The sequence below is a fragment of the Exophiala viscosa genome (assembly GCF_022695815.1).
Source record: "Exophiala viscosa unplaced genomic scaffold EDD37scaffold_8, whole genome shotgun sequence".
Lineage (NCBI taxonomy): Eukaryota > Fungi > Ascomycota > Eurotiomycetes > Chaetothyriales > Herpotrichiellaceae > Exophiala > Exophiala viscosa.
The window spans coordinates 805973-818714 of record NW_026944360.1 but is presented as its reverse complement, the minus strand read 5'-3'; the positions used below and the strand labels follow the sequence as shown (position 1 = coordinate 818714).

The 12742-nt window shown below is 51.8% G+C and overlaps 7 protein-coding genes across 7 annotated transcripts; 4 read left to right on the top strand and 3 right to left on the bottom strand.

Moving 5' to 3' along the window:
- Positions 1-255: 255 nt before the first annotated feature.
- EDD37DRAFT_480971 (uncharacterized protein) lies at positions 256-1894 on the bottom strand. Its single transcript, XM_062813229.1, has 3 exons — positions 1789-1894; positions 1384-1705; positions 256-1084 (listed from the first exon to the last, which is right to left on the bottom strand). The coding sequence occupies exons 2-3, from the start codon at positions 1665-1667 to the stop codon at positions 559-561; spliced, it is 810 nt and encodes a 269-aa protein (XP_062668472.1). The 5' UTR covers positions 1668-1705; positions 1789-1894; the 3' UTR covers positions 256-558.
- Positions 1895-2848: 954 nt separating this feature from the next.
- Positions 2849-4645, top strand: EDD37DRAFT_480881 (uncharacterized protein). The gene is made up of 2 exons (XM_062813225.1): positions 2849-3196; positions 3334-4645. Exons 1-2 carry the CDS (start codon positions 2985-2987, stop codon positions 4544-4546), a joined length of 1425 nt encoding a protein of 474 aa, XP_062668471.1. The 5' UTR covers positions 2849-2984; the 3' UTR covers positions 4547-4645.
- Positions 4646-4744: 99 nt separating this feature from the next.
- On the bottom strand, positions 4745-5437 carry EDD37DRAFT_651853 (uncharacterized protein; the record flags this gene model as incomplete). The annotated part of the gene is made up of 1 exon (XM_062818400.1): positions 4745-5437. One exon carries the CDS (start codon positions 5435-5437, stop codon positions 4745-4747), a length of 693 nt encoding a protein of 230 aa, XP_062668470.1.
- A 710-nt stretch (positions 5438-6147) lies between these two features.
- EDD37DRAFT_480803 (alcohol dehydrogenase) lies at positions 6148-7438 on the top strand. The gene is made up of 2 exons (XM_062813224.1): positions 6148-7206; positions 7262-7438. The coding sequence occupies exons 1-2, from the start codon at positions 6373-6375 to the stop codon at positions 7292-7294; spliced, it is 867 nt and encodes a 288-aa protein (XP_062668469.1). The 5' UTR covers positions 6148-6372; the 3' UTR covers positions 7295-7438.
- Positions 7439-8259: 821 nt separating this feature from the next.
- Positions 8260-9447, top strand: EDD37DRAFT_480798 (uncharacterized protein). Its single transcript, XM_062813221.1, has one exon. It carries the CDS (start codon positions 8573-8575, stop codon positions 9278-9280), a length of 708 nt encoding a protein of 235 aa, XP_062668468.1. The 5' UTR covers positions 8260-8572; the 3' UTR covers positions 9281-9447.
- EDD37DRAFT_480799 (uncharacterized protein) lies at positions 9448-10870 on the top strand. The gene is made up of 3 exons (XM_062813222.1): positions 9448-9731; positions 9786-10078; positions 10144-10870. Exons 1-3 carry the CDS (start codon positions 9615-9617, stop codon positions 10721-10723), a joined length of 990 nt encoding a protein of 329 aa, XP_062668467.1. The 5' UTR covers positions 9448-9614; the 3' UTR covers positions 10724-10870.
- Positions 10871-11547: 677 nt separating this feature from the next.
- On the bottom strand, positions 11548-12702 carry EDD37DRAFT_480801 (phosducin family protein). Its single transcript, XM_062813223.1, has one exon. It carries the CDS (start codon positions 12559-12561, stop codon positions 11821-11823), a length of 741 nt encoding a protein of 246 aa, XP_062668466.1. The 5' UTR covers positions 12562-12702; the 3' UTR covers positions 11548-11820.
- Positions 12703-12742: the final 40 nt, after the last annotated feature.

The window sequence follows — 12742 nt, the reverse complement described above, 5'->3', positions numbered from 1 at the left end:
ACCGTATCCTGTGCTAGAAGCATAATCTTGACCATTCCATCTTGGATCCATCTCGTCGGGAGACGGTTGTTGCATACTGGGATGCATATGCTGATGTGATGCCATGAAATCAAATAAACGATGGACTTTCAATTCTCGCTGGATATGGACGGTCCTTGACAAGTGATCCAAGAATGACCACTATCTCTTCCTAGTCTGGTCGAATGAAGCGCTTGGTTGTATGAGGAGAAGCGGTAGAAGGGAAAACAGCGCTCGGCAACAGAACGAGCCGGTGAAGCTGGATACCGCAAGGAAGTTGACGTGGTCCAACCCAATAAATTTGTAAAAGGCAGGATTGCGCAAAGACAGGGTTGGGCAAGAAGCCAGCTAGAATTGTATCATGAGACCAGCCATGAGACCGTGTAAAAGTGTGTAGAGGTCAACTTTGGTGCAGAGGGATGCTCCGGAGATATGACGACGAGGGACGTGCGCAACACAATATTTGAGAGCGGGACAAGATTGCTGATCGTGGTAGGGTCGCTTGTGCAACAGGAACGTCGCAGCTTTCTGTCGGCAGAGCTATGAATCGATCCGGGAGCGGAACGGATGCGATGGCTGTGCTTGCGTTGGTGTTGAGGGACCCTCGTGTTCGTAAACTAAGGTGGATAATCTATGTGTCGTCTGTGGATAATAAAGGCGCCCTGATTCTGTCCAAAGGTGAAGATGTTGATGGCCTTGTTGCGACAGAGTAGGTAAGCAAGGTCGTGCTTGGAAGGTGGCTGAGTTCGAGCTGAAATGCGAAATACTGGAAGTCAAATCGCAATGGTGCCAATCAGACGAGTAGTGAAGGAATAGGGTAGGAGCGGGTTGTCGGAGCCTCTTCAGGAACAACGGCTGATGGACGATGCCCCAAGTTTGGTCTTTGTGCGGTGCTGTAGGTAGCCGGGCAAGGGTTAATCGACGATTTGCGCTGGACAGGGATTGGGCGGGTGGTCTATCTCGGAGGTTGAGTAGTGTTGCACATGAGAAACGAAAGGAAAAAGTGTCGACTTGATTGTGTGACCTGATGGCTGACTTGGTGGGTAAACAAGTACAAAAAGAGACACTGTATGAAAAAGATCAGTGCGTGACGAACAGACAATCATTGATTGCATACTGTGTAACGATGTTGACCAGGAAGAGAGGGTGGCATTTCAGTAGTGTGGGGAGGTTCGGTGAAGGCAATAGAGGGGAAATCCTTGCAAATCCCTGGCAAAAGTCGAAGAGGTGTGCATGTTTCGCATGGCACGCATTGGCCATGTCCACAAGTGATTCAATAGAAAGAGTTTTATCAGTCCCAAGACTCCCGACTCCCCGAATGCCCGAGTCCAGACCGCGAGAACAAAGAAATATAAGGGCACTGACCTTCCTTTCCGGGCTCTTCGAACCCTAGAGCCAAGTCTTGGAATAATGACTAAGAAAGAGGTCCTGGCCCCTACTGTAAAGACTCGGGGCTGGTGTTCCCGTTTCTTCCGGTTGGCAGCATTTCCATGTTCTTTTCTTCCCATTTTGCGCAATCGAACTGGTATCAGGTACATTTGTTTTGAATGATCGAGGACCTGCGGCAGGCACAGAAACCCGCGATGAAGAAACTGCCATCTGGGTGAAATGAGGATAGACAAAGGATGAATGATGATGGCCATTCGCATTGCCGTCCAAAACAACGGAATCCATGACTTTCAAGAATCTGTTGACCTGTTCATTAGCTTTTTGTCCCTTTCACACACTTACTTTATCAAAGGCCATTTGGCTTATCACTGAGGTCCTTACACCGAATATTTTATGCGGTCAGCTTGACAATGTCTCGCAATGGACCTGTTGCCCAGTTTCCTGCAGCCTCACTGCGCCCCGAATCGTCGCCACTTCGAGTCATTGCATCTCCTGAGTACCGAGATTCTTCTCTCCCAAGTGTTGTCCTTTGTTCCGGTGTGGCGGGTTCTTTCAATCGTCCACAAGTGTCATTCGCGACGATGTCCTCCGGGTGAGCCTTATCTCTGGCATATTTCGCGGATTCTGTACCGCTAAGGCCTCGATCCTGCTACATGCCTTGTGTCCCAGCGGATTAGGTGGGTTCGTTTCCTTGGCTGGGTTCTGCGGCTCGTGAACATCAAGAAGGGGAGGCATGCATCAGAAAAGACTCGGATGAGTCTTTCCGGACTCGACCCGATCAGTGGCATATCTGGCTCGTCATGTGCGGAAGACTGACTTCTCCAAGCCATGGTCATGTAAGAGACGCCTTTCATTGCGGCTGGACACATCCGCCATTCATTTTGCATTCAACAGGTTGAACATGAAAGACTAGGTGGGACAGAATGACGTGGAGTCGGCATCCTGCGTTTGAAGGTCGATGAAGCGCCAGTCAGCGCTCTATCAAGCGATCAAGAGATAGCTGAAGAATGCACAAGAAAGCCAATGAAGGATTGAAGGTGAGAAATTCAGGCCTTACTTACTGCTACGCTCGATAGAAATAATGTAAAGGAAGGTTGCCACTTAAGTACAAAGTAGAGCACACAAGAGATTCAGAGGCAGCCAGTAGCAAAGTCTGCCAGTAGCAGGACTGATCGACTATTGAAGGAGAGACTCCCCTTGCTGTGATCCGGATATCCATTTGCATATTCCCAGGCCTGTTATTGCAAGTCTGTGAGGTGCCCTGTCTTCAGTGGGATATTGGAAGACGGACATGATTGGCGGCATCGGCAGCCACTTTACGCGCCATTCTCGATCGGGTTTTCGAATTTGGAATATTGCACGCGTTCTCGATAAGCGAGACAGCACTTTGCATCACATCACTGTGTGTCCACCATTCCTTGCACATTCACACGAATCATTAACGCCCATGTATTCCGTATGAAGCTCAGTCAGCCATTTCCGACGCGCTGCCTGCGACACACTGGGCTGTCGTGCATCTTGGACACCTAAGAAGATGGACATGACGACAAGCCTGATCTACTTGCGAATTCCTCCAAATGTATCCTACTGAATGTGAAGTTCTGGCTCATGTCACCGCGGCCAGTGGTGCGCGAGACGACAAGCTATACACTTCTATCGCCCAGGGTATCCTCGATTTCCAACCAGTGTCAATAACAAAGGTATCTGAGGTCGATTTCATTTTCACTTCTTCCCCTTCTACAGCAGCACAGACACGAGTGGACAGAGGTGGTTCCTCCGTCAATACCAGGTATGACCCTAGCTGTCGCAAGCGAATTGTTTCAACATTTGCAACATTCATTGTCCTGTCTATGAACATACGGGTTCGCCTCAATCAATTCCAAGTTGCTTCGTATGTCTGGGTTCAGTCTACTTACCGTGAATCAGAACACACCCTTCCGTACATTCAGAGATACCTCGTCCAAGGACCGCACCAGCAGCAACTTTTGTAAGGGAGAATTTTGAACTATCAAGCCCCAAAGGTCGCAGACGTGCGCATTCCCAGACCTCTTCCTCCAACAGCTCCGATCCTGTGTTCCAGGCCAGCACGTCGCGGTCTCCTCAGCATGATATCGGCACCCGGATCATTGGCTCTGTACTGCCGGAGTCGTCCGAGAATAGTCTCGTTGCAACTCACAGACACTTCAGGAAGAGGCTACGTCTTACAGGCCCTGAAAATGAGCAACCCATTATGATCGATCACAACGACGCGGAGCCGACTGACCCAGCAACACCGAGAGATAGGGAACAAACAGCACCAACATCAACCACCAAGGTCGGTCACCGGACAGATAGTCCTTCTGTGCCATCCACAGTATCTCCTTCACAGCCTCTGTACTGGACCAAGATCGCACGACGTTCATCGACGCCCAAACCTCGTCGTTCCCGATCCCAGCCCGCGATCGATGTGACCACCCCAGCGCGTCACAGTCGACCGGCCAGCCAGCCCAAAACCAGTCAGCACACGTCTCTTGGCTCGCTAATATCGCAACTTCCCAACGAAGTCCGCGGACCCAATCCCAAAGGCGGCCAAGCAAGATACAAAACCCATCTGACAACAACATTGCAAAAGCTCGCTGTTAGAGTCCCACTCTCGAAACACTTCCGCCCAGCCTTTGTCGCGCGCGATGTCAATGTATTGGAGCGCGGCTTCTGGGAGTTCTCAGTGCAGATTGTCAATGATCTTGGCACGAGGAGAAGCAGGCGTACATCTGCCGACCACAGCGTCGATAGGCCTCCTGCGGCACAATGGGCCGAAAAGGAGTTTATTCAATTCTGGCAGAATGTCAGCCGCTTTGTGTCAGAAGGCAAGGCTGGATGGGGTACGGCGATGGTCAAAGAGGCAGCGGAAGATGGCACGATATGGAACATTAGGATATTTACGTGGGGCGAAGTTCTGGGACATATTTGGCTTGTTCTTTGGGTTTTATCTGATAAGGCGACTGGGCAGATTTATATGCATTGGGTCGCGGGCGATGGTTCTGTCATTGTTAAGATGTCGGGTGCGAAGCATAAGGATCACAGAACTTGGATTAAAAAGGGTCCAGCCAAGGGCGAGGGAGGCGTTTGGGGGATTGCAGAGGATTTGCCTGCCATCTGAGTACCACAGTATCGAAGTCATGCGATGTTTTACTTTTGCGAATACCCAAGATACCCCGACTATGGTCATCACTTTGCCTTGTCCCAAATATCAAGATGATCGTCGTGCTGTAACCCGCCGAACCATGTAAAATGTCAGAACTCTGCACGCTTGCTTCCGCTCAATTCATGCAAATGATTCCGCCTGTTATGATGCCCTCTAATCCGTCTCTGGCGCCCGTGAACCCACCATCCAATCCTCCAGGGCAAGCCATTCACTCCACGACCGTTCCGCAGCTTCAATTTCTCCGTCTGTCGGATCGAAAAGCGGCCGCATAAAGGGAACGGTTTCCAGAGGCGGTATGTCGTAATCTCGCTTGACGGATGCCCAACCTCCACTCTTGGCCGCGAAGAGGTAATTGCGCCTTTCTGCCTCTCGTTGAGGCCCAACGCCAGCCCTCCAGTCATCTCCAAAGAATCCATGAAGTACTTGGGGCACATCCATACCCGTGACGACCAGCCTTCGTATGTAGGGGATGAGCGAGACTGCTGAGGCGGCGGCAGCTGCTTCGGAACTGCTAACTCGTGACGGGCCTTCTCTGTCAAGCCTCGCTTTCCCGCTGCGAGACCCAGTCGTGCTGAACACGGGGTTCGGCTGTCTTTGGAAAGGGAGCAAGATGTTGACAAAGGCTGCAAACGTCTGCACCAGCGGCTCGTGCTGTGCGTGATCGATAAAGTAGCGCTGACAACTCTGGTGCCTGGGGTACCACGATATAATGTCAAATTGAGGTTCAGGCCCTTTTCCGTGACTCGACGACTCAGACGGGCTGTTGATGCCTGTGAACCTGGCGTCGCGCAGGGACCTTGAGGAAGAACCGAAATTGTCTTCTGATGAGGAGGAGGAAAATGCCATTGCTGAAGAGCGACAAGCTTCTAATAAAGCTTTATAAGGCTGTAAGATCTGTACTGGGGCAAGGTCACATAGTTTCAATGACCAACAAGCTACCGACCACGAGAACACGATTCGGTATGAGGGACCAGACTGCTGTAGTCGTAAGCCAGCATTATGAGCAATGCGGCATCCCTCCTGTATCCGAATCTCAGCAGCTCTGGGGAGTGAGTGTGATAACTCGCGTGCCTCTAATGCTACAACCCGAGACCACCGGAATTGTCTCCGAACGCGGTGAAAGGGTTGGTACAGTGCTGTACCTGGTGACCAGCTTGTGTGATGTGATGTGTCTTATTGGTGCATTGTGTAGAGTCCAATGTTACTGCGTCTGGTGGTCAGCGAGGTCGAACACAGAGATACAGAAAAGACTAGAGCTCCTCGACTGCATCGATTGAGGAAGTTGCTGCTACTGTGACAATTAGGTTACAGAGTGGCATCGAAGTGTTGGGGGTTCCAAGCTTTAACGTGGCAAGAAAGGTACCTTTGGCGTGCTTGGGCAAGTTTCATCGACGATCTCGCGTGCCCCTAAGTCAGTTGATTATTGCCAATTCATTTCGGGGGCGGTTGCGGCAGTGCGAGCAAACCACCGGCCACTGCCGACTATGAGCCGTACACTAACCGTGACTGACTTAGGCCAACGGTCAAGCATCCGAAACCTTCCATACATTTTCTCATGATCAGACCCTTAGCAACACGTCATTACTCAGTAGGATGAACGCAAGCCTGAGGCTGCTGTAGCTTGTCGGTTTAAATTGTGCGCTCTCGTTGAGGCTGATGTTCCCACTCCCAAGTGAATTCCTCGAACACCCTGATCACCGAACGCCCCCTAAGCCCATCGAGGAGATAGCTGGGGATCCAACAGCCCACGACTCCAAGCACGGGGCAGTCCTCACAACACCATGGCTCCAAACAGTTTCTCACTGTCCACTCGGCTAACTCTCGCAAATGGCCTCTCAATCCCCCAGATCCACCTAGGCGTCTATCTCATGTCAGGCAAAGAGGCTTCGTCGGCCGTCAAATGGGCACTGCAAGCAGGATATCGAGGTATTGATAGCGCCCAGATGTACAGAAATGAGAAGGACTGTGGCCAGGCCATCCTTTCTTTCCTGAGCGACCAGAACCTCAACGCCGCTGGTCTGAAGCGCGAAGACATCTTCTTCACCTCGAAACTTGCATCAAACGCCAGCTACGAGGCTGCTCGACGGTCCATCAAACAGTCCGTCCAAGTAAGCGGGCTTGGGTATATCGACCTGTTTCTGCTGCACAGTCCTTATGGCGGGAAGAGCGCTCGCCTGTCTAGTTGGAGGGCCGTTGAGGACGCTATTCAGGATGGCGAGATTCGAATTGGAGGAGTCAGTAACTTTGGGGTCAAACATCTTGACGAGCTTGCTGCTTCGAAGCCCCGAATCATGCCCGCCATCAATCAAATTGAAGTTCATCCATTCAACACCCGGACCGATATTGTCGAGGCGTGTCGAAAACATGGCATAATCGTCGAAGCGTACGCCCCTCTCGCAAGGGCCCTTCGCATGAAGCACCCAACCATTGCGTCACTTTCAAAGAAGTACAATTGCACCCCTGCGCAACTGATGGTAAGATGGAGTCTACAACATGGTTATATCCCTCTTCCGAAGAGCGTCTCCAAGGAACGGATCACCTCGAATGGTGAGATCAGCCACTTCGAGATTGCAGGTGATGACATGCAGAAGATGGATGCGCTCGATGAATATCTGGTAAGTACAACAATCGTTGAATGCTCAAACAAGGGTTTTTGACTGATATCGGCAGGTGACCGACTGGGATCCAGTTGATGCGGACTAGTCTGGTCATGATGAACAGGTTGTGCCAGGAGATGCACGAATCTGGCGAGGCTTTTGGGCTATCGAAATCTCTGCCATTCCAAGTCTTGCATGTCACTGCATGAGTACTCGGCTTTTGTCCACTTGAACACGTTGAGTGGACTCTAGGAGTTTTGCACGCTTCGCGGCTGGCCGGCCATATCGATGCAGGAAGATTTCCTGTCGAGGACTCCGTATCGACACCTGTCGGAACGGCGACACTTCCTCGTGATATTGCATGAAGACCGGCTTCGACGTTGCGAGCGTTCACTTATTGACAATCTCTGAACGTCCGATCAGACCTTCTACTGATCTGGGGCCAGCAAATAGTCTTTGCAGGAGATATATGCATCTTCAATAAGACACAATGATACTGTACCTGCAAAACTTTCGGCAGATAGGATGGTCCTTTAATCATGACCTGTAATGTCGGTAGACGAGGGTCTTCCACCGGCAGCGTTGGACAACTAAACGCATACGCATCGCAAATTTGGTTTCCGTTCTGGAAGTGCCTCACAAATGCAGGGCCAGCCTCCGGATGGAGAGGTCCTTCTTTTTGCTTTCGATTGTGCCATCTTGCAAATATCACAACACTCACGAGGGTAACACGCTTTTTGACCGTGTGTCGTTGCATCAATGTTGTCTGATGTCATCCTGAGAGGGGCCAGATTATGGAATCAACAAGCAGGAACATAAGGCTCTTACTATGCGTCGTACGCATACAATCGTACAATCTTCCAGAGCGGATCGCAATGCCCTTCAGCTTACTTCGACGACTGGATGTGTGAGACACCACGTGGATTTGGCCCCCATTTCTTCAAGCCACTTCGGTTGCAGATTGAATACCAGGACGATTTTCGACCGTTCTCCTCATGTTTGGCCCCTTTCGATATTCTGTCTTCCAGCGAGCAATCTACCCCCGGCGAATCCATCACAACAGAGTGCTTACCTTCCACGTCGACGGGCAGCTATGCAGGAATAGGTGAATTGGAATGCGCGGTAAGGTTAGGAAGATCATCCCCTGACTCTCGCTGGAAGACGCACCGACAACACCCCAGTCGCGCCAGTCACCTCGGGTAGGGATCCGCAACCATGCAGGTATTTCTGCGAGCATCCCGGCATGTCGTCTCGAGGGTTGGGAGGGGTCTTATTAGGCTGCTGACTCAGGTCGTTCGAACCCCTGTGACTGGGACATGTCCAGCCACCTCTTGCTTCCGAAGGTTCGACCGTCAACGGCAGGTGTAGCACGTGTACATTCTAAATGATTAGTCGGCTCATGTACCTTCACCGGACCCGTGTTGGTCGGTTCTTGGACAGAAACGAGCATTATCGAGTCACTTTTCGTCCCGGAAATCCGAGCAAAATGAGATACCTGGGCCCTTCAGGAATCAGGTCTTGTACCTCGTCAACGCAGGGCCGACAGGGTTCTCTTCAGCGCGGATACCCATGCCCGGGACTGAAAACGTGCCGCTACTGTGGTACTCATATTGGCGGTTCCTCGAATTTGGCGGCCCAGCGAGGCGGCGGTGGCAGTTCGTCTAACCAAAGTCAAAGCACCACTTTGGTAATGAACACCAAACCCGCAGAATCCTTCCGCCATTGCTCGATCATAAGAGGCTCATATTCAAATCATTCAACGGAATCACAGCCATTGTCTAGCCTGGAGCTCACACAATTGGTCCAAGCAGTTGCCTCTTCCCTGCCTTGTGGAGCATTGCTTGTATTGCCGATAAGGACGCTTAAGTCCTACCCCTCCGCACGGCGCACGGTCCATATCAATTCAACTTCCGACTCCAAAGCCTGCCCTACGGGAAATCCGCGCCGATCGTTTGTGAATCCTTTGCTGGGGTACTCCGTACAAATCGACTCCTCCTTCAGTTTCGCTCTCCGGCTCTGTCTGATCGTGCAGGCACTTAGACAGGACGACGTCTGTGAAGTCTTCATGAAGGGAGACAGTCAGTACGATTGAGCAGCTGCAAGATGCTACGACGCGCGACAAATCGGTAGCATAGTAGCATACCCTCGTCCTCGGTCAGCCTGTCGAACCACCGTCTGCTATAGTCACCCTACACCTGTCTTGATTCCGGTCTTATTGCCGCAATCTCCAGCACAGACGTACTACTCTGACCAGCTGCATACATCTGGACTAAGGAAAGAAACAATTCCAGAGCTGCGGAACGTGGGAAGACGCTGCTTGGTACCCATATACCTCGTGGATCCTCGCGGGCCGTGACGTGCAGCCTTGTGTATCAAAAGAACATTTTTATTCAAAGACCGCGACATATACATTCTGGACCGGTGCCATGGACTTCTCGTACTTCACGGCTGCCCCCCAACCATATCAATTCTTTGGTCTACCTCAGACGCCGGGTGCCAGCCACACGCCTCAGCTTGACGATTTCAACCCTCTATCGTCGACCGTGAGTTTCCACTTATGCCTCGGGGTTTGGTTCACTTTCTCACGATGTGTACAGGAACAGTACGATGCGGCCTTCGCGGCCTTCCAGCAAAACTACCACTATGACCCATCCACTTTCCTTGCGCAACCACAGCGGCCGGCCGTCACGCCGGGAGCCATGTCCCCTCCCCCTCTAGAGAGACACGAATCGATGCTCTCGATGCCGGATATGGACCTTAAGAGTCTGACGGCTGCAGTCACGACCACGGAAGTGATGCCGGATGAGCCGGCTTTGGGAAGAAGCAGCAGTGAAGAGAAGGATTCGATGACCCCACAACAGAGTCGAAGGAAGGCTCAGAACCGGGCAGCGTAAGATTTATACCCGAGACAGTATTGGGGCAACGTGCACATGCTAATCGTTTGAGGTGGTACAGGCAACGGGCGTTTCGCGAACGAAAAGAAAGACACGTCAAAGATCTCGAGGCCAAACTCACGAACCTGCAACACCAGAGTTTGAGTCTGAACGGCGAGAACGAGCGGCTGCGCCGGGAACTCGCCAAGGTCGCGACAGAGAATGAAATACTGCGCGCCACGTCGGGTTCTGCCTCGAATGGGCCAACCCCATTCCTCGAGGAGCCAGATGAACTTGTCGGCCCATTGGGCTATGTTCCCACGGATTTACCGGCGAAGGGCCGATCGCCAGCGGGCACGACAACAAGTAGTAGTAGCGCGACAGGGGAGCACGGTACGTCCAAGTACGCGCATTTCGGCACACTGAAAACGATCACTGTGGATGATGATACGGGGGAACAGCTTTTGGGCCCGGGCGCGACATGGGATTATATCCAGGCGCATGAACTGTTTCGGAAAGGTCTTGTTGACGTGGGCGATGTTTGTGAACGCTTGAAGAAGATGGCTAGGTGTGATGGGCAGGGGCCTATCTTCTTGGAAAGTGATGTACGGCAGGCTATATCGGAGAGTGCGGTCGCTGGCGGGAGGGATGAACTTATTTGAGACAGACTCAATTGAGTCTCGAGTGGATTGCTGGATTCACAGTGTGGCACATTTTTTTGGTTGGATTCAGCGTTGGCGTTTAGCGTTTTGGGATGGATGGAGGACATGTATCGACGTGGTGAACGAGAACTAAGGATCTACGGGTCGGTTACGGACTGGATGATGATAGTAGGTACGAGATTCACGGTATAGGCTGGAGGTTCTGCTGTTGCGAAATACCGACTTCAGATATGAATGGGCTTTGGCGGGATTCGAACAGATGATCATACCACTGTACCTAGTTAGGCAGCTATCTATACTATAGCGCGACAAGACTTGTCGTCTGATCGACATTCCTCACTTAGATCGCCCAGTTGCCCGTCTGTCGTATTGAGGACTATCTGTTTCTGTTTTGTTCTGGACGTTCCTGGACGTGGACAGCCAATTCGACGTACCCTACAATCTAGATGTGCCTGTGGAGAGTCCGAAACTGCTAGTGGGTTATCTTGCCGGCCAGCCTTCTGTGAAGCTGTGCGATCTAGCAGGGCTGACCATAGCCGCATCCATGGCATGTATCATATGCCCGCTTACATCTCCGTATCGGAGGCCTTTTGTGATTACGTACGATCCTGCCGACAGTAGCAGTATGTATCCGTACATGTGAAGGTGGCCGGCACGCTCGCTCGCACGCAGTCTAATTCAAGACACATGTACTTCGTAGCGAGGATCCGTCCATGTCGTTGAGGCATGCCGACGAGACAGAACCGTAGTATGTCCCAAACATAAGGTATCCGGGCCGGTAATCGGCGTTAGAAGTACAAGTACGCTTGGTACTTCTGCCATAGGGGTTTCCGAGACATCATCGGACGAGAACCTCACTTGGAAGATGGGGTTCTCGTGGCCGCCCAGCTCGTACGATCATGCGGCGACTGAGCAGGTCGAGTCCTGATCGGGCTTGCTGCTTCACAGGCCTTGTTCTGTCCTGGTATGAGGCCCGGAGCTGTGCGTGAGGGTCAAGTCCCGCTCAGATGCCTGCCGGTTTGAAGCCAGTTGTTCTCGCGTCATGGTCGTTGCGCACAAAGCTGCTCAAGTAGTGGCTATGGCTGATGAGAAGGTCGCTAATCCCAATCATCGTCGTCGTCATCCTCCACGGTAGGCTGGTTGCCACCGCCAATTTCCTCATCGCTGTCTTTCCGTTTCAGCCTGACGTCGTTTTCTGTGATGGCGCCGACTTCGAGAAGCAGCCGTTCAATATCTCTCATGCTGGTCCGTGGACCGTTCAAATGAGCCAGAGTCACGACTTGCCTTTTGATATCTCCATCTTTGTACACCAGGATAGTCGGCGTGTTTCGTTCAGGGTATCCCTCGATACATAAGTCGGCCCTGATCTGGCAGAACTTGACATCTCCAAATTTGACTGCAGCCTGTCTCCACAGTTCGGTGAGGATTCTGGATTCGACATTCGTGCCCAGCGAGGAAGTCAAGTTGACTAGGACGAAGGCTTTAGAACTCTCGTCCGTGACGTCCCGCGCATAATCGGGCTTCTGCAGACCGTAGACCTGGCCGTAGATGCTCTGCTTCTCGAGACTGGAGAGTTCGGCTAGACGGCGCTTCCGGTACTGCTCTAGAAAAGCCTCATCTTCTTCGTCTTCCAGTTCGGCGAGCTCGTCTAGGTCTTTGTCTTCGAGGCGGTTGTCGTGAGCTCTTTGAACTGCCTCAAGGAGTGCTTCCTGGATCATGGGTTCTGGGTCCTTTGGCTTTTCTGGTATTATGCCGTGCTTGCGTAAGATGTCGTTCCATTCTGTATCAGCGTTGGGGTCGTCGACAGGGACGTTGACTGGCATATCTGGCATGTTCATCCTGAATATCGAGACCGAAGATTTGGTTCGTGAATAAAGGGTTTTCTAGCCAACAGGCGACAGCAACGATCCAAGTGAAGAAGACGGTCATCTAAAAGTGAGAATGATTATGTCTGACATTTGTACTCTGCTTCATTTACAGGCTACATAGCCAGGTCAGACCACACCACGTCGGGTTTGC